Source organism: Arachis duranensis, chromosome 8 (assembly GCF_000817695.3).
Source record: "Arachis duranensis cultivar V14167 chromosome 8, aradu.V14167.gnm2.J7QH, whole genome shotgun sequence".
NCBI lineage: Eukaryota > Viridiplantae > Streptophyta > Magnoliopsida > Fabales > Fabaceae > Arachis > Arachis duranensis.
Window position 1 is genome coordinate 47,554,300 of NC_029779.3, and position 20,224 is coordinate 47,574,523.

The window sequence follows — 20,224 nt, forward strand, 5'->3', positions numbered from 1 at the left end:
ACTTCTCTCCAAATCTCCATGTACCAAAAATGGAAAAATCTCACTACACCATTCTTCCTTTTTCTTTTCTTTTCCCCCTTTTTTCCCTTTACTCTCTCTTTTCTCATTTTCCATTGTTCATCCTCCATTTCCAATATTCCAATTCCATTATACTTATGCCACCATTTCGCAATACACAAAACCAAATACACAACAAAATGAAATGAGCCCCCAAAAAAGGGAAAATAAAATAAAATTAAAAACCCTTAAATGCACAGCAATACATAGTACATAGCATAAAAATAAGCACACACATTCACATTCACACACACACTCTCTCTCATTTTCTCTCTCTCTCTCTCTCTCTTTTATTATACGCCGAACCCCTTTCTCTCTTAGCTATAACCTCCTTTCTTCTCTTTTCAATCCCTAATATCTTCCATTCCACATATTTTTGTTCCCTTCATAAACCAACAAAAAAAAAGGCACAACACACAAACAAAAACCACACCCTCGTTTTCTAACCTTTTCTCTGGCTTGCACCAAGACCCGTTTTTGATCGCAACCCAACTCTCCTTTCACCTTGGATTTGATTCCCCAAGCGCCCATTTCTCTGTATTCGTACAGCACTTCAACTGTGTGGAGATTCACCTTCATCCATTTAGGGTTTTGATCATCTAACCTTTATCTCTTATTAAAATACATAAAAGGTTAAACTTTTTTTCAAATTTATATTTTGATATATTTGATTCATTGGGGTTTCTTGCAGAATCTGGGTTTTATTTCTGAGGATTCGTTTTTTGCAGTAGGTGGGGCACTTTGGGTTCTATGTGTTTTATCTTGTTTTCAGTAATACCCAGAATTTGTTGAGTGGGATTTTTACTTTTTTATTATTTTTTTTTTGGTTGTTGCTATTTTTCGTGGAACTGCAGAGGGAATAAAAGTGCATCTTGGTTTGTTTTGTTGTTTGCACTGGGAGGAGTAGAGAAAGAAATTGTGCACATGAAGTGTTTGAGGGAAAACCACTGAGAAAATAGCTAGAGCTGGATGCTTTTAATGTGTTGCTTTTGTTAGTTCCGAATATTTGTTGCTGTGGAAGTGTATCTGGAAGAAGAAGCTGTGGTGGTGGTGGTGGGGTTGGTGTTGATTTTCGGCTTGGGGGTGGCTGGTGGGGTTTTACTTGGTGGAGCAGTTAGGGAAGGCATAGGCTTGCATGGGAGAACATGAGACATGGGCACAGCCACAAAGTGGGCTATTGCCAAATGGCTTATTGCCCCATGAGGCCGCATCGGTGTTACAGACACTTGATTCTGAGAGGTGGTTGAAGGCTGAGGAGAGGACTGCAGAGCTTATTGCCTGCATTCAGCCTAATCCACCCTCCGAGGAGCGAAGAAATGCCGTCGCAGACTATGTACAGCGCTTGATCATGAAATGCTTCCCTTGCCAGGTCAGTGGCCTTATGTGTTTACTATATGCTTCTTTGCTTTGAGGACTTATTTTGTTGGTAAGTCAATCATACTACAATATTGGTAAATGTTGAGGGATGTTATGACAAATCATGATCTAGGTTGTTGTATTTCTCCAACCTTGAAAAACTGGTCAATGATGCAAAATGTATGGTGTAAACTTGTAGTAACACTTGAGTTTTGTATCCATTGGATGAGAATGTGTTGGAATAACGGTTTTTATTGTGGAATTAGAATGCATTATTGATACAACAGATTTTAGAGATTTTTCAAAAGCTACTATTTTTAGCTCATTTCAGAAAGCATTAAAACAACTTTTCTATTTCTTGGTTTAGCTTTTCTTTCTAACTTTTTGTCTAATTGTTTTAAAATTATGTACATCTGTTTAATTAGAATTAGGAACTTATTTTAATTTATTTCATAAAAATAAGCTCAACAAGACTTCAGCCTAGTGCTAAGTTAGAAATGCTACTTTGATGATCAGTTCTGCACAAATGATTTGTTTGCAGTGAGGAAATTAAACCCTGATTGTGTTTGTGTAACTTGTACTCCCATATTATTGTGTATAATTGTTTATGATACAGGTATTCACCTTTGGATCGGTACCGCTCAAAACTTATTTGCCTGATGGAGATATTGACTTAACAGCATTCAGTAAGAATCAAAATCTGAAGGACAATTGGGCACATCAGGTCCGTGACATGCTTGAGAATGAGGAGAAGAATGAGAATGCAGAGTTTCATGTCAAGGAGGTTCAGTACATTCAGGCTGAAGTAAGTTTTCTACGAGAATATATTTAATTTGCTAAGATTTATTGCTTTTGTAATTTAGGTAGTGTCAAGGTTAAGTTTGGAATCTTGTCCAGTTTATTTTAAAGTCTTGCGCTAATTTTGCTGACTTATTAAATGACGATGAAACCTTGTAGTGTGTAAGTTTCCTCATTTTTGCAAAGAAATTTGTTAGGAACTAGGAAGTTTATGGGGAGTTCATGATGAATTCTCGTTCTGCTTGCTGAATTCTTCACCCTTTCTGTTGATTTTTGCATATGTGTATGTGTCTTTTCTCTGTTGATCACTTGGTCCAGATATTAATACAAATATCACCTTGCAAGGAAATTACGTTTAACATTAAACTACATTGAGGAAAAGTGTTGTAGTAGCCAATATGTAGTGATTTGAGTTATGTACATTTCGTCGCACTTCAAATCATAATCATACTTATGGTGTCTCTTATACGTGACACTATTAGGATTAATTTTAGTTAGGATTGTAATATTTAGTAGTAGTGTTTTACATTCTTCTTCATATTTGCAGGTGAAGATTATAAAGTGTCTTGTTGAGAATATTGTAGTAGACATTTCATTTAACCAGCTTGGAGGGTTGTGTACCCTTTGTTTTCTTGAGGAGGTAATTCAGCGCATCTAAGCCAGAAGCCTCACAGTGTATCATTCTCTTTAGAGCTGTGTCCTTGGTACTGTTTTTGTATTCGAATGATAAAGATTTGATTTTGTTTCTGTAGGTTGATAATCTGATCAACCAAAATCATTTATTCAAGCGTAGCATTATACTTATAAAAGCTTGGTGTTACTATGAGAGTCGTATACTTGGTGCCCACCATGGACTTATCTCAACTTATGCGTTAGAAACCTTGGTTCTTTACATATTCCACGTTTTCAACAATAACTTTGCTGGACCACTTGAGGTATTGGAATTTATCATGGTTTTCTTTATTTTTTGTATTTTTTTATCATTAATTTTAACATAATGTTATCTTTTCCTCCCTTTTTGAAAATATAGGTGTTGTATCGATTTCTGGAGTTTTTTAGTAAGTTTGACTGGGACAATTTCTGCATAAGTCTTTGGGGTCCAGTTCCCATTAGTTCACTCCCAGATGTAACAGGTGGTTACAATCTGTTGAAACATTTGTTTACTAATTTTTTGTTTAGCTCTGTCTTTCTTATATTGCTTTCCCCCTCCTATTTATCCCTTTTTTTTCCACAGCTGAACCTCCTCGAAAAGATGGTGGAGATTTACTGCTCAGTAAGCTATTTCTTGATGCCTGTAGCTCAGTGTATGCTGTTTTTCCCAGTGGCCAAGAAAATCAGGGTCAATCCTTTGCTTTGAAGTATTTCAATGTTATCGATCCTTTGCGTGTCAACAATAACCTTGGCCGTAGTGTCAGCAAAGGTATATTGGTTCATGTTATGCTTTTCTGTTTATAGAATCTCAATTAATGATGAAAGTATGGTAAATTTTATGCTTGTTGCTGGAGTTAAACATGTACTGTATTGGTTTCCCCAAACTATTTAATCTATTTTTTCTTATCTGTTTATGGCTAATATTTGCATCTATGATTCATGTGAACCAGGTAATTTCTATAGGATACGCAGTGCCTTTACTTTCGGGGCTAAAAGGCTGGCTAGATTACTTGAATGTCCAGAGGAGGAATTGGTTTTTGAAGTCAATCAGTTCTTTCTGAACACTTGGGATAGACATGGAAGTGGGCAACGACCTGATGCTCCAAGCAATGACTTGTGGCGATTGAGGCTATCCAGTCCCGACCAATCACAGAGATCTGAGAATGTCCAGCACAATATCCACAAAATTGATATTACCTCGAATCATGAATTCCATATAGAAGGAGATCATGTTTCACGTAGTGGGCTGTCTCAGCATAGTAATTTATCCTCTGAAAACTCGTATAAAGGTAGTGAAGTTTCTACAGTGTCACATACTCAGAGTCAAAAAAGTTATGGAAGCCAAAATAATTCAAGGACCTCTGATCAAAGCAGAAGAGAAACTAATTCTAATCATGCTGCTCATGTTGATAAGGTCCAGAGGAACGTTAAGGTCGATAATCTTCCAACTGATGTTCAAGGGAGGTTTCTTTTTGCCAGAACACGTTCTAGCCCTGAGCTAACTGACTCATATGGTGAAGTTTCTTCCCAAGGGAGACGTTCAAGAGCTGCAGAAAGTAGTAAACTCCCAAATTCCTTTGCGAAATTGGAGGTTAGTCAGAGGAAGAATGTTGTTGAGCCTGAGATTGTTCCAAGTTATGGTGTTAGAATAGATGATTCATCAGCTAGGCACATGCCATCTCGCCAAATTCATGATAGTTCTGCTGAGTCTAACAGTGGTTCAAATAGTTATCATGATGAATCCGGCTCGGTGATTGTGAGCGAAGAGTTTGCATCTATTGCAGGAACAGCTGGAATGCAGATGATGCATCAGGAGGAGCAAGACCTTCTGAATATGATGGCATCTCCGACAGCCCAAGGTTTCAGTAGTCAGGGTCATGTTCCGGTGAACATTGCTCCAGGTCACATACCATTTCCATTTCCACCATCCATTCTCACATCAATGGGATATGCTCATAGAAACATGGGTAATATTCCTTTCATTGAGCCTTCTTGGGGCACTAACATGCAATTTCCTCAAGGTTTAGTCCCTTCACCATTGACACCATATTTTCCTAGCTTAGGATTTGCATCAAATCCTCAAGATTTAGTTGAATCTGGGAATGAGAATTTCAGTCCTGTTGGAGAAGCCGATAATGATTTCTGGCATGAGCAGGAAAGGGGTTCTGGAAGTGGGGTTGAAGTTGATAATGGAAACTTTGAAATGCTTCCAGATGATAAGCAACAGTCAACTTCGGGTAGTTATAACTTTGGCCCGTCATCTCGGGCAGCCGGCTCTAGTAGTTCAACTAGAAACTCACAGAAGTTTACTATAGAAAATCGAGGCCCAACAAGAGAAGAGCATATAGAAAATTTTCTGTATCAAGATGGCAGGAGAAATGAGGTTTATTTTGATGATAGAATGCCAAATTCTCAGTTGTCCAGCGGACCACCTTCAAGCTCCTTCAGGAGCAGTAAAACTTCTTCTGAAAGCTCTTGGGAAGGATCATCGGCCAAATCCTCGAAGCCAACGAGGGAGAAAAGGGGAAGGAAAAGCACTCCCTTGGGGCAATATGGTGGTGTTTATGGTAAGGGTAAGAACGCCACAGAGGTTTCAACGAATAGATTAGATGATGAAAACAGGGAATGGACACATTTGTCAACTATGCCATCGGACATGTCCGAAAGAAGCACTGGCCCTCCAGCTGCTACTTCCTTGCATGTTCCAAGGCATCAAGTATCTGGTTTTGAAGCCCAAGCAAGTGGACCAGATTCTCCAGTACCCATGGCCCCCATGATCTTAGGTTCTGGTTCTCGCCAAAGAGCAGCTGATAATTCTGGCCTTCTTCCGATTGCCTTCTATCCTACAGGGCCACCTGTACCATTTGTTACAATGCTTCCTATATATAATTTTCATACAGAGTCATCGGAAACTGCAACAAGCAACTTCACTGCAGAAGAAGGAACAGATACCAATGACTCTAATCAGAATTTTGATTCATCCGAGGGATATGATCAACCTGAGGTTTCAAGCCCTTCCAATTCTATGCCAAGGGTGGTGACTGAGCCATCGGAATACAAGCCTGATATTCTGAACAGTGACTTCGTTAGCCATTGGCAAAATTTGCAATATGGACGATTTTGTCAAAACACACGTCATCCTCCTTCAATGGTGTATCCTTCACCAGTTATGGTACCTCCCGTTTATTTGCAGGGTCGTTATCCTTGGGATGGTCCTGGTAGACCTGTTGCGGCTAATGCCAATATTTTCAGCCAGCTTATGAATATGAACTATGGGCCACGTCTAGTTCCTGTTGCTCCCGTCCAGTCTGTTTCTAATAGACCTGCCAACGTTTACCAGCGTTTTGTGGATGATATTCCCCGGTATCGAAGTGGGACTGGAACCTACCTGCCAAATCCGGTATGATAAATTTCTAAAAGAAAAACTTAGTATTTTATTCTTACATATGCTCAGGCATTTAAATAAAGTAGTTTTTCAATTACAAAACCATTGATCAGCCTGCTTTTATTGATGGTGATTTCGTTGTAATGTTGTGTCTTGTTTATAAATTTATATCAGAAGGTCTCTGTTCGCGAGCGACATTCCACAAATACCAGACGGGGAAATTACAACTATGACAGAAATGACCATCATGGCGACAGAGAAGGGAATTGGGTGAACTCAAAGTTGCGAGGAACTGGACGTGGCCACAATCGCAACCAAAGTGAGAAAACCGGCCCAAAGCCAGAGAGGTTGTCGACAAGTGAGAGCCGCTCTGAGAGATCGTGGGGAGCTTCGCATAGACATGACTCCTTCATTTCTCACCAGAACGGTCCGGTCCACGCAAACTCTTCACAGAACAGTGCTGCCAATGTAGCTTATGGAATGTACCCTATACCTGGCATGAATCCCGGTGGGATATCATCGAATGGACCAACAATGCCTTCTGTTGTAATGTTTTATCCTTATGATCATAATGCAGGCTACGGTTCCCCGGCAGAACAGCTTGAATTTGGGTCTCTGGGGCCAATGGGTTTCCCTGGTGTCAACGAAGTACCACAGCCGAATGAGGCAAGTCGATCTGGTGGAGTGTTTGAAGAGCAAAGGTTTCATGGTGGCTCTGCACAACGATCCTCTCCGGATCAGCCCTCTTCACCCCATGTCTCGAGGTAGTTGTCCCTTTCTGTACCTAAACTGCCACTAGTGCTTCTGGCAGCGACACGTTATCGAAGTCATATTATTGTTGGATGGTTAGCATCCAAGTGTGAAATCCTTATAAAATGATTGCTGCATCAGAAATCCCAAAACATGATTTTTCACTCATGTCTATAGACACGGTTTACAATTGAGCACTTATAATATCATTCAATTTACATAACCAACCTCACCTTGTAAGTTTTTAGTACATTTCACTGTTGAAGGATATTCTCTAGTTTAAAATCTTTAGCTAACAAGTGTCTCAAGGGAAGCTAAATTAGCAATTTTTAAAAAACTTCAATGCATGGAAAACTTTATAAAGAAAAGTTGAAGGAACTTTTGTCAATAACAAGGAAATATTTAGCAATGCCCTATTGATGATGTCTTTGATTTTGTGATTTTGCAGAGGGCCTTGATTCTTGTGCCAGATCAGAATACAGAAGTTTTCAACTGGAAAAGGATTTTGATCCTTTTTCCAATGGTGGGCATGTAAATGGGTGAAACACCTGCTCTCTCATTTCAAGGCAATTCTTGTTCTCAAGTCTCAACCCACTTATCTACATAAGTGAAGGTTCCTTTGGTATATCATTCGTATATCATTGCTTGATCCTTATAGTGAAAGGTCCCTTTTTTGTGCCCTACTTGCATGTACACTTAGACAGGTTGATCTAACCAACTTTGGTTATGTTTGCGGACCCAACACCTCGGTTTAGGGTGAAGCACGGCGGCGGCAAGGAGGAGCATGCAACACTCCTCCAATTCCACAAAAGTGAAAGAGTATGGAAGACTTAGGTATCAGATTTTTATTGAAGGATTTAGACACAATTGTAACCCCTCAATCATCAAAGTTTAGAAGGAAGAAAAACAAAAACAAGAAAGCTGGCTTAGATTCAGTGTTTTAGAGATTTTTAGCTTGTTACAGAGTTCAGGTTCACTCTTTTATACATGATGCTAGTGTACTTGTTTTATATCATGCTGAACTTGTTTGTTGAACTTTATGAACAATGTGATAGTTTAGCAATAAAAATTGTTAGAATATCTTCCTTAATTTTTCACATTAAGAAAATAGGTAATGATGAAGTCCCCATATAACTAATATATGCATAGCTATTTAATTTCCTCGCTAAATAAAAGTGAAATAATTAATTCCCAAGCAATAGCATAGTAGCATACTCCATGCACAAATGCACATATTACAAACTTAAAAAATTCAGGTTTTATCATTTGTTGCATATTTTCAAGCTGCATGCTATTGTGGTTACGGTGTTCTTAAAAAGTATTGTTAAAATTAATTCTAAAAAAATATTATTAAAATATAAAAAATATGTGACTTTAATTTTAACATTTGTAAAATCATCATAGCTACTATAACCATAAGCACCAAGCTCTACTTATTTTAAAATCCTAAACATGATCAATCCTACATAGTTTAGCGCCTGTTTATTTAGTTAGATCACGTCTGAAGGTTAATTAATTCTTACGATTAACAAGCAAGATTGTTAGTATGCAAGTGTAATATTAGTTTTATTTAAATATTCAAAGATATTAATATTTTTAGTTAGTGCATACATTATTATCGAATCAGTTAATTTATTACCATTATTGTGTTGTAAGTTAATGTATTAGCGAAGGAGAAAGTTGTACTTAAATATTTAGATATATGTTGTCCATCTCCTATTTAGGATTATGCACTTTATCTTTAATACCTTTGATGTCATTTGTAGTTTTGCCTTTTGTCAATAGTTATGTTTCAGAAAAAATTGTGGTATGCTTTTATGCACTTTAAGTAGTTTTGATTTATCATGATTCAATATTCATGATTGACATGAGATGCTCCTGTTTAATGTTGGCTTTGAACTGATCATTATTGTGGGTCGAATTTTGTTTTGTAATGCTAGAGACCCAAAAAACCGAAAGCCAAAATTTATTTTGTTTAGTATTCATTAATTCTGGTAATAATTAATAAAGATTAAATAAGATAAATTCTTACTATTAATTTTTTTCATGTTATTTTTTGGTTTTAGTTCGTATATGAATTTTTTGTTTTAAAATAATTACTACTACTTATTATAAAATAGTTGGAGAATTTTCTTATATAGATTTAACAAAACTAAAATGAGATCTGTGCGCGATGATCGGGGCGGTAAATTAACGATAGTATATAATAAATTTTAAAAATTATTATGTTTTGTAGAATTAAATGAAATATGTGTAAATTAAAGTTAAATTTAAAAGGTGTTTTATTTAAAATAATTTATAGTACAAAAGATTTGGAGGTTGAAATTGTTGTTAGAGTTGTTTTTTTTCTTTTTATCGTATGTTCTTGTGAAGGCATGTTATTTATGAATTGTTGAGTTGTATGCACTTTTTATTGTGTTGTTTGTTTCATGTTTGCATGTATATTCTTTTTTCAAAGATGTGTATTGACTTTGTATGGTTTTCTTTCTCCTTAATCTCTTGATGGGTATGTGATTTTCGTATGATGATATTAGTGTTGGCGAAGTTGGTTTCTATAATCAATGAATAATTTAAAATAGAAATAAAAATGATGTCTTGGTAAGAATGTATTATTAAAAATATTCTTTGAGATTAAAATAATTTATTTTGACTTCAAATACAAGTGTGATGTACAATTTTTTTGAGTGTCATTAGATTTGAAGCACTTGTGCCCAATAATTTTTTTTCTTTGTCATCAAATAGTACAAAAATTATTGTAGCACTTTGATCTGACATAAGTGTTGAATTAGTAACTAATAATTTAATAGATGAGATTATAAAAAGTATATAAAGTTACCTTATTGTTGGATATTGAGGTGTTTGATTACATGTGCCACAAATATATTTGTCTCGTTTTCATATAATATAATCATTTCTAAGCAAAGAGACTCCTCTTCATTTGTGGGTGTTAATGTTTTCTATAGACGAACCATGCAAACTTTGATAAACAAATTGTTTATTTGTTTGGTGATATTGTTCAAAGAATAATGCTCGATGTTATGTATTTCAAAAATATTTTTTTTTGTACTAAATTTGATGTTATTTGAAGAAATAGTTATAAGAGACTTATATAAATAGATCAAATAGTATGGAATTTGAATATTTGTAACGTAAAATTTATTATGATTAATAATATTATTATGACATTTGTATTATGAATATTTATAACGGTAAGATATAATTGTAGGAATATAGATTCAATGTCTTCGTAGATTACAAATTTGGTTAGACACTATTAATTTTTAATTATTGGTTTTTTTTAGTTTATATATATATATATATATATATATGTATTTGCTAATTTGAAAATAATAATTAATTTGGCAAATATTGAATGGTTGATTCTAAAATTTTGCAAAATAATTAAAAATAGATTAGCATTGCAAACTTTTTATACTTCAAGTAATGTGTCTTATATAACATAATGTTTTGTATGAAAAAAACCATTTTAATATATGTATAACAAAATATATAAATCTTATTTCAACTTATAAAAATCACGATCTTGTTATTCATAAATATAAAAATTAAAATTCACATATTTTCTATATATAACAAGGTTGTTTAACCAGCCCTATTTTTTTTTTATATTATCAAGTCTCGGTTCTGAGAAACTAAACTAAATCAAAAGCTTTGCCATTTTAATATTTAACACAAAATGGTATCTAGCAAGGAAAAAAGAAGAGAACTTTTAAGTTAGGTAACATTGGAATATTTCCATAGTATAAGTTTAACCACTCATTTATTATAAATTTGCAAACCATGTATGCATAATTCTATGAATATCTCCAAATTGTTACAATATTCCATCATCATTTTGTTGAAACATGATTCATCCATGACTAGAATTACCAGGCAATATCACAAACTTTGATAAAAAGAAAACTTGAACATAATATAATTTAATCATAATAAGAATAATATTTCTACTCTTACAAATTATAATTTATATAAGAGATAACTATAAGAATGAAATTTCTACCTTTGAAAAGACCTATAGTAGAAATTGAATTGAAAAAAAACCTACCTATTTGGAACGCAAACCAGGGATATTTCTAAGTCCCATCTTGCCAAGAACAAGCTTGGGGATAGCAGGAGGGTTATCAAGCATCATGCATTTGCTGAACTCATTTGCAAGCTCTACGAGCCTATACTTGTCGCGCCCGATCTTCTTGTTCGAATTGTAGTAACCAAGCCATGCTTGATATGCTGCTTCTTTGTTCTTCATCTCGACATGGCATAGAGCCCTTTCCACCTGTTATCATAATATAGTTCCGAATCAATGAGTTGAGTACTATAATAGCCCTACAAGATCACTTAAATAATCCCTGAAAGATTGAATGCGTTTGATATAGCTATAAGATTATCTCCTTTTGACAATTGATCCAACCATTGTGTCACAAACGATGACTGGATGAATTTGTTAGAGACTGAACGAATCATGATGGGTTATCAAGCACCTCTAAAGTGAGAAAGTTGGTAAAGTAAAAAAGTGAGAGTCTAATCACCTTTGAATCATGAAAGTGGGGCTCACACATGATATAGGTAAAAAATTTAATAGTAATTAACCTCTTAATTATCACTCTAGAATTCTCCTCACTTTAGAAGATCTTTTTCCGTTATTTTGATAGCGAAGTGATCTTTAAGAGGCTATTTTGGTATTTCTCTCGGTATACATTTGCAAAACCATAGGAAACATAATTAAAAATTGTTTACATCATCATATATCTAAGAATGAATACCTTTTTCTTTGTGTCAGGATCAACAGAAGGTACGGGAGCTTTCTCAATAGGCAAATCTTTTACGGTAGATAAGAAGAACTCTTCCCATGGAGCCAAAAGCAATATGCCCTGCCCTTCTTTCCCTCGACGTCCCGTTCTACCAAGTCTATGTATATACTGTTCTCTGTCAGCGGGTAAACCAACCTGACCATTGAGAAATGGAGGACACATGTTAATTAATGTTTGTTCAAATAATAGAATTTAAAGATTCAAAGTCTACCACATTGCCATCGTGTGCATCGAACATTGTTCGAAATAGGAGTTATGCATTAATTACCTGTACAACAAGAGTGACATCTGGATAATCAACTCCACGTGCAGACACATCGGATGTAACCAAGATAAGTCCCTTTGACTTGCGAAATTCTTCAGAGACTCTGGTTCTATAACTCTGAGGCTTTCTTGAATGGATTTCTCTGACATTCAGGTTCAACTCGCCAAGAAGTTCGGCAACAAGTCTTGTCACCATGGCGGTTGTGCAGAACACAAGAACCTGATAAACCAATAGCTACATCACATGTCCTTCCCAAAACGTGTGATAGGAAAAGTAAAACATTTTGTTCTCAAGTCTAAAGAGCAATGAAAAAGAAAAAAAAAACATTTATTGTTAATTAAGAAATTCAAAAGTTATGTATGCATCTTGAATAATAAGGAAAACCGAGAAACCAGTACAACTGGTTGCAAATTAGAAATCACACCTTATAGTCAACATCATCCGCAATGTGCTCCTTTAGAAGAGCATAGAGTAAAGAGAAATGCTTGTCTAATGGGGCAACTAAATGTGCTTGGCGAACCTGAAGTCATCCAAAAAGTCAATAATAAAGACAATGGATAGAAATTATATGGTGGGAAGTGCATATTCACATGCAATACCTCAGAATATAAGTAACTTTTTGGTTATGAGAATAAATTATAAGAAATTACCTGTGAGTGCGTCTCCTCAGTTCCCTCTTGAACCGTATTGATAAACTCATGATCCCTTCTCAAAGCAATATGACAGACTTGACGCACCTTCAAAACAATAACCATATCAGAATGAGCCTGGTTGTCCTATACTCCTATTTTATCTAAATTCTAAAGCACAACACAGAACCCTAAACAAAAAATAAGAGGAGAGAGAGAGAGAGAGAGAGAGAGAGAGAGAGAGAGAGATACCTCATCCGGAATAGTGGCAGAAAACATGAGTGTTTGTCGTTGTTTAGGTACTGCTGCAATTATCTTCTCAATGTCTTTCCGAAATCCCATGTCCAGTAAATGATCAGCTTCATCAAGCACCAACACTTTCACACCCATCAGCCGAGTTGCAAAGCCAGCAGTATTCTCCACATGATCTCTAAGCCTTCCAGGTGTAGCAACAAGGATCTGTATAGCATGTATAAAACATTAGTGATTATTTCCTAATAGATCATAATAATCAGCATCTATATGAAAAAGGTTATTTAGTAATGTTGAAAAACTACTGATCTTTTTGTTTGCTTATATACATGTCCTTTGGAAAGTGTGCATGGTTCTATTCCACTAGAAATAACATTTCAGCCGCAATAATAGAAGGATTTACCTGGCAAGGATTTGCTTGCATACGTTTCTGTTCTAAGGCAAGTCTCGTCCCTCCAATTACAACCTGAACACCAATGGTAGGATGATACTTAAGCAATTTAGCAGCTTCTGTAGCCGCTTGACTTGCAAGCTCTCGAGTTGGACATATGACAAGCACATGAATTGGTGGCCGCCTATGATCACGTTCAGTTGGCGGTGAATTTGCAACAACTTCAATTGATGGAAGCTGAAATAAAAAAAAATGAAAAAATAAGTTTAGTCAAAATTACCATTCATCACTTACTACAGGTAGAATAAAACAAGCACCAAGTTCCAGCTCAAAGATTTGTGCCTCCATCAACAAGCTAAAAAATATAAGAAAGCCCCAAGACCACAAACGAAAACAATTCAATTAGGCGAATACAAAATTTAAGAGGCTTACCAAAAAGGCAACTGTTTTCCCAGTGCCTGTTCTAGCCTTGGCAAGGACATCCTTACCTAGAAATAGAGTTACAATGTAAGCCAACGTCATAAATAAACCGAAGAAATACAAGAATGATGTCAACCATAACAGGAATATAAGTTGCTTTCATGCTAAATATTATCACTTAGGGATAGCCCTATTATAAATGCTAAAGATCTTACAAATTTAAATGCTAGCACCCAGAAACTATATCCTTAACAGTTTACACATGAAGGATCCCAAAATTAATAAGCAAAAAAGGGAAGAGTTAACAGGGCATACTGCAATAAGATGAAATCTCTTACAAATGGCAAAAACACAACCAGCACAAAATGACATTATTGTCAAGATTGCTTTTTCTTAAAATTGATTCGTTGCTCCTGACCAAGATAAAAAAAAAAAACCTTTGAGTATTACAGGAAGAGTTGCCGCCTGAACAATAGTCATCTTCTCATATCCAGCATCCTTGACTCCTTTCAATGATAGTGGGGAGATTGAACATTGATCGAACCTGTGGCATTATATTTCAAAAATCAGATATACGGAATACATGAGCGCAGGTACAACATAATGAACAAAACCTTATCCATGGGATTGGATTCGAATGCCTTAATTAAATATGCAGTAAAGATAATGTCCATCAAAACTCCTAATTAAATAATAACAAAATGCAAGTTTCATTCATCTCCTCCACACAGGCTATAGCCCATGAACACTAGCTAGCTTATGCAATAAGCCAATAACTTTCTAACTTTTTTCTCTTATTCCAATGTACCAATAGTTAATGCTGAACAGACAATACTATGATCAACAAAGTTCAATTTTTTTTCCCATGTCTCAACAGTGAATAGACATTAATACTGTCATAAAAAAAGGTGAAAATTTCAACTTCTAAGCAAACTAGACATTGTACAAATTATACCAATTAACCAATGCAAAACCACTTGAACTAAGCTAACATTAGTTTAAAAACAAGTTCCAACCTTTAAGGAAAACAAAGAAGACCGAGTTACAAAAAACAGATTTTTTTAAGTACCTGGTGTCACTCAAATAAGAATCAGTTCCAGAAGGTGAAGAAGCTCTTGGAGCTGCTGGTGCCGGTTGTTGTTGTTGTTTAGTGCCACCAAACAAAGCAGTTCTACTCTTTCTCACAATCTCATCATCCTCACTCTCACCACTTTCTTCTTCTTCTTCTTCCTCTTCCTCACTCAGAAAACCCTTGAATCCCTTTCTCACAACCACTTCATCATCTTCATCATCGCTCATCAATTGGGGTTTAGGTTTTCTGCTCAAACTCTTCCCTCCACTTCCTCTGTTCAATTCCACACCCCTTCTCTTCCTTGTCCTGAATCCGCCATTGTCTTCCTTCTCCAATTCGCGACCGAATCTGCGCTGCGAAAACCCCGAATTCCGCGAGAACGACGAGTTCGAATTAGTGTCACGGCGAACTTGCCTACGATTCCGAGTTGACTCACCAAAGTCCGAGTCAACTCGCGCGGTTCTAATCTCGTCGACCCAGTCACTGAGCTCAGCCTCGTCGTCAATTAAGCTCTTTGGGGTGGCGGAGGGAGAAGAAAGGCGAGGCCTTTCTTTGCGGCGCGTGGAGTCGGAGCGAGTGGAAAGGGCGCGAAACGGTGCGTTTCGGAGGGCGAGGTACTTGAATTTGAAAGGGAAGGTAGGGAAGAAAGTTCTAGAAGGACGAGAGAGGAATAATGAAGATGGTGGCTTCATTGTGAGAGAAGAAGAAGAAGAAGGAGAAGGGAGATGGAGAAGACGGAGTTGGGAGAAGAAGAGCTTAGTTGTTGGCATTCTGAAGAAGAAAGGGATAACGGCTATTCCTTATGGATATTTTGGACTGAGGTTTTTAGGGTTTAAGGGTGTTTTTCACCTTTTTTTTTTCTTTTTTTTTTTAACTATAAGTAGGGATTTCATAACTATTGTAATACTTTCTTTATTTTCTAACATGGGCATATTCCATATTAATAATAGGCCAATTCTATTGTGTTTATGAATTCCATAGCATTCACCTTAATAATATTAAGAGAATTGTGAAAATTAAATTTTTTAGAATTTTGACTTAGGATTAGTTAGTCTTTAAAATAAGTATTAATTAAGTCTTCTATAATATTAAACAATAAATATATATATTTTTTCGTCAATATATAATGTGAAATGAAATGAAATTACTCTAGTATTTTGTTATCTACAGTGATGTGTGTCTTGTTATTTTCAAGTGAGCATAAAAATAATATAATTTTAGACAATAAAATATTTATTATTTTTTGAATCTTCATATAAAATTTATTAACTGCTATCTATTTATCACGAATCCTACTAAAACAAGTGAAATTTCGCTCCAAAAGTGGTTATCTAAATAACAATATTTCATAAATAGACACGTCACGATAATTAATGGTACATATAAGTACTACTGTTAAGTGTTATGTGATAAATTGACAGAATAACATAACGTGTCCACTAATTTAGGGATGGCAAAACTCTCCGAGACACGAAGATCTCTGCAGGAACTGCCCCGAATGGGGATCCAACTATGGAAAATTTTTTCCGCAGGGATAGGGATGGAGGACAAAATTCCTCCGAGGCAGGCGTGGGGATTCCCGTCCTTGCTATTCCCTGAAATTTATAAATTTACTGAATTATCTTTAATAGTTTATTTCTCATATATGTTTTTTATTCATTTCTCACACACACACAGAGAAATGCAAAACTCCTAATCTTCATTTGCATAATCCTTCTTCAATTCAGAGATCACTAACGCTATCTATACTTCATCCAACCTCTCTGCAGCCACCCCCTCACCACTCTCCCTTTTCACCGCATCGTCACACCTCACCGTGTCATCACCCTCACCGCGTCGTGCTTTCTATTTGCGGCGTCCCTTTTCGTAACTCTGCCGTCGTGTCCATTCTTCTCTCTGTTGTTGGATCTCCCACCTCGTCCACTGCTTTGTCCTTTGACTCGTCATTTAAGTCCCCCACTGCGTCATTTAGATTTTTTGTATAAAATCTTGCTGTTTTTGTATAGAAAGGATACTTGCAGCTCTATCCATATGAAAATTAATAATTAGTTAAAATTATCAGATAGATGAGGAATAGGATCCCTACAAGGAATGAGGCCCTATGAAAAATGGGAATGTGGAGCAATATTTCTCCGCGGCAGAGAATGAGAACAGGGACGGAAAGCAAATCTAAAGACGGTGATGGGAAGCAGGAGGGAGACATTGTAACACCCTACCACACTAAGCTTTACGCTTAAGTCGTAAAACGAATGTGGTGTGGTATTACGACCTCTAAAATAAAATGAGTACATATAATAGCAGAAGAATTATAATATGCTAGGAGCCTTAAAGAAAAGGGGAAAATAAAAATCGCACAATAAAGGCGCAACGCTCAAGGAACGAGTTAACTTACGTGCTAAGAAAATCATAACTATCAAACATAAGCTAACAGAAGTAGGAGTAGAATACCAAGGATACAAAATAACAAGCTCCTAACTCAGCCTGCGAAGTCAAGACTGGCCGGAGAATATTTACACATATATACATACATATCCAAACCCAAAAGTACATATACACAATCCTGCCTCTCCATAAACCTCTAAGAGGATCAAAAAGAATAAGTCATGCGGAGAGAAAACTAAGTACATATATATACATCATAGCATAACAAGATATCCCAGTAACCACTCCGCTTTAAGAGTCCAGACGCCTAACGAGATGCCTCTCGACCTGCATCTGAAAAACAACAACATAGTATGGAATGAGAACCGGAGGTTCTCAGTATGGTAAAGGTGCCACACACATAATATATAAGGTCCTGGGAATGCCAGAGGCAATCCTAGAACACCGACACTCAGATTATAGAGCATAAAGTATTAAACAGAAGCCATAAAAGGTGGTTCTCTAAAAATATTTAATCCTAACTTAACTTAACCTTAAATCTAAATCCCATACTGCCATTCCTCCATACCTCCAACTCATCTGTCGGTTATACAGCCAACCCGACAAGTCCTGGTAGTTAACCATTGGACAGTCCCTCTGTGCGCGCATCCCCAAGCTCAATAATATTCCATGGAGTCAAACTCCAAGCTCAAATATAATATTCCATGGAGTCACACTCCAAGCTCAATAGTATAGTATTCCATGGAGTTAAACTCCAAGCTCAATAATATAGTATTCCATGGAGTCGAACTCCAAGCTCAAATATAATATTCAATATTCATATATATGCATGCCCATGGGGGAATCCGGAGAGTTAAAGTGTCCGGTCACATCTTGCGACAGAGGGTCAATAAATAGTCTCAAATACACAAGCCACATAATAATCTCTTTTCCTTTTAAAATATTACCTCAAATCAAAACTCCAATTCTTAAAGAAATTTTGGCAATATCTCCTCTAAGACTCAAATTTCTGCCACCCTTCAAGGGTCCCAACTATCAACCAAACACCTCTCAGTCACTCAAATCATGTCCAGTAACAAATTATTTCATAATCAAACAAATACCAATATTAAATCTTTTCCCAAACTGACCAACTTCAACAGCAAATTATTAACAACAGCTGAACCACACATTCTATTCCATATACACAATCCATCAATTATACATTCAGTCCATTCCTATCTTAAGGTCTTCTAGCCTGAGTTTTCACGTGACATTAAATGTTAACTACGAGAAACCAAAACCATACCTTCGTACGGAATCAAAATATTCAAAACTCTGGAGAAACTTTCTGACCGAGCTATCGAAGAAGAAAACGTCCAGAATCGTCTATGCCTCCTAAAATTTCCGTTGGCCAAACCCAAAGAAAAGATGAACTATGTCACTGTCAACTTCCACTAATAAAAAATGGTACCAACGTGTAGAGGAGGAGGTTACGAATACTCTTACCGGATTAGATTTTTGACTGGAATTACAAATCACAAGAAATCGGGCTCAAAAAGAGTTGAGGTTCCAAGGTTTTCGTTCTTCTCACTCACGGCTTACTCTCTCTTTTCTTTTTAGTTCAATTGGTGATTAACGAAGGGAAAAGGAAGATAAGTATGGATTGATAATATTAACTGAAGCTTTGTGGTTATCAAAGCTTCATTAGGTGTCATTTATATACATATACATGCATGCATGCCACGTTTCAGTTTCAATTTCATATATATATGTAAATGTATATATAAGTTATGCTTTAGTTTTCTTTCTTTTTAGTTCCTTTAAGGCTTCGGCCAAAAGGAAAATAAATAATATAATATAATAATGATAATATTAGAGTGAAATTAAGTGATTATATAATAATAATAATAGTAATAATAATAATAATAATAATGAAAATTCTTATATATATATATATATATATTTTTCCTTTTTGTTTTTCTCATTTCTTTTTTTTTCTTTCAAACTAAAATATATACAAGAACATCAATGCATACGGTTTACACATGATTAATACATGAGTATGTACCCAATTCCCATGATTTTTCAACAAAAATGTAAACACACTTTTATCTCTACCCAATGTTTCCAACTCTCCCAAAATCAAATGATAAACACTCTCACTAGCCTTTTTTTCAAAAATTCGGGATGTTATAGACATTCTCCGTCCCCTCCCTACCCCGTTGACATCCCTATTTGCTATCATAGATAATCAAATTGATACTTATTCTTTTTTAAAGACTAATTCGTCCGAAATCAAAATCTTTAAGACCAAATTAATTGTCGCTTTACTCTAATATTAATATAGAGATACATATACTATGTTTAGTTAAATATGTTTCACCACAACAGAAATCATTTTTAGTAACAAATTTTGACAATAACACAATAACCACTACTATATATATATATTATTTAACTTATATTTTTACGATAATTAAATATTTGGTGTTATTATTTATTTAACTTATATTTTTGCGATAATTATATATTTATCTTTAAAAAAGTTTTTATCGATAATTGTATAATTTTCATTAAATTTTTTTAATGACAAAGTATAAGATCATTAATATATAATTGGTAATAAATATATTAATAATTATTTTTATTATCGTTAAAAATAAAATAAATAATAGTTAATTAAAGGTGATTTTTTAAATATTTATATAAATATACAATAATGAAAAAAATTATACATAAAGTGGCATTATTAAAAATGAAAATAACATACATTGCAATTTCTCTAATCTAATCCGTATATTTATATGTGAGCAGAGTCTTGTTTATGTTAGAATTTGATATTATCAGAAAAAAAAAAGGAAAACCTTCATAATTCAATGGCCTACATTTGATTTGAGTCGTTACGTATAATTTACAAGCCATGCATGATCTAATTCTCATGCATCAGATTCAAGCCATTAGATTATTACCTTATTATATATTATATATATGCATATACATCACAG

At 35.3% G+C, this 20,224-nt stretch overlaps 2 protein-coding genes across 5 annotated transcripts; one reads left to right on the plus strand and one right to left on the minus strand.

Moving 5' to 3' along the window:
* The first annotated feature begins 304 nt into the window (after positions 1-304).
* LOC107463396 (uncharacterized) lies at positions 305-8,087 on the plus strand. Of its 4 annotated transcripts, XM_016082185.3 has the most exons (11): positions 306-645; positions 749-788; positions 912-1,426; positions 2,030-2,218; positions 2,759-2,851; positions 2,964-3,146; positions 3,242-3,344; positions 3,446-3,631; positions 3,813-6,262; positions 6,422-7,011; positions 7,446-8,087. In XM_016082185.3, the coding sequence occupies exons 3-11, from the start codon at positions 1,193-1,195 to the stop codon at positions 7,453-7,455; spliced, it is 4,038 nt and encodes a 1,345-aa protein (XP_015937671.1). In that variant the 5' UTR covers positions 306-645; positions 749-788; positions 912-1,192; the 3' UTR covers positions 7,456-8,087. The 4 variants fall into 4 exon arrangements, with proteins under 4 accessions (XP_052108449.1, XP_015937671.1, XP_015937670.1 ...); XM_052252489.1 differs by lacking the exon at positions 749-788 and having other exon boundaries at positions 305-689; positions 6,425-7,011; XM_016082184.3 differs by lacking the exon at positions 749-788 and having other exon boundaries at positions 306-689.
* Positions 8,088-10,761: 2,674 nt separating this feature from the next.
* On the minus strand, positions 10,762-15,682 carry LOC107463398 (DEAD-box ATP-dependent RNA helicase 31). Its single transcript, XM_016082188.3, has 10 exons — positions 14,853-15,682; positions 14,221-14,327; positions 13,796-13,851; positions 13,376-13,600; positions 12,973-13,179; positions 12,742-12,828; positions 12,516-12,611; positions 12,095-12,310; positions 11,779-11,961; positions 10,762-11,291 (listed from the first exon to the last, which is right to left on the minus strand). The coding sequence occupies exons 1-10, from the start codon at positions 15,623-15,625 to the stop codon at positions 11,064-11,066; spliced, it is 2,178 nt and encodes a 725-aa protein (XP_015937674.1). The 5' UTR covers positions 15,626-15,682; the 3' UTR covers positions 10,762-11,063.
* Between the last annotated feature and the right edge of the window lie 4,542 nt (positions 15,683-20,224).

Coding starts and splice junctions, on each gene's coding strand:
- LOC107463396 (XM_016082184.3), top strand. CDS start 1,193: ATGGGAGAACATGAGACATGGGCACAGCCACAAAGTGGGCTATTGCCA. Junction 3,147..3,241: donor ACTTTGCTGGACCACTTGAG/GTATTGGAATTT, acceptor TTGAAAATATAG/GTGTTGTATCGATTTCTGGA. Junction 3,632..3,812: donor TGGCCGTAGTGTCAGCAAAG/GTATATTGGTTC, acceptor CATGTGAACCAG/GTAATTTCTATAGGATACGC.
- LOC107463398 (XM_016082188.3), bottom strand. CDS start 15,625: ATGCCAACAACTAAGCTCTTCTTCTCCCAACTCCGTCTTCTCCATCTC. Junction 13,180..13,375: donor TGCAAGCAAATCCTTGCCAG/GTAAATCCTTCT, acceptor CATGCTATACAG/ATCCTTGTTGCTACACCTGG. Junction 12,612..12,741: donor CTGAGGAGACGCACTCACAG/GTAATTTCTTAT, acceptor GGATGACTTCAG/GTTCGCCAAGCACATTTAGT.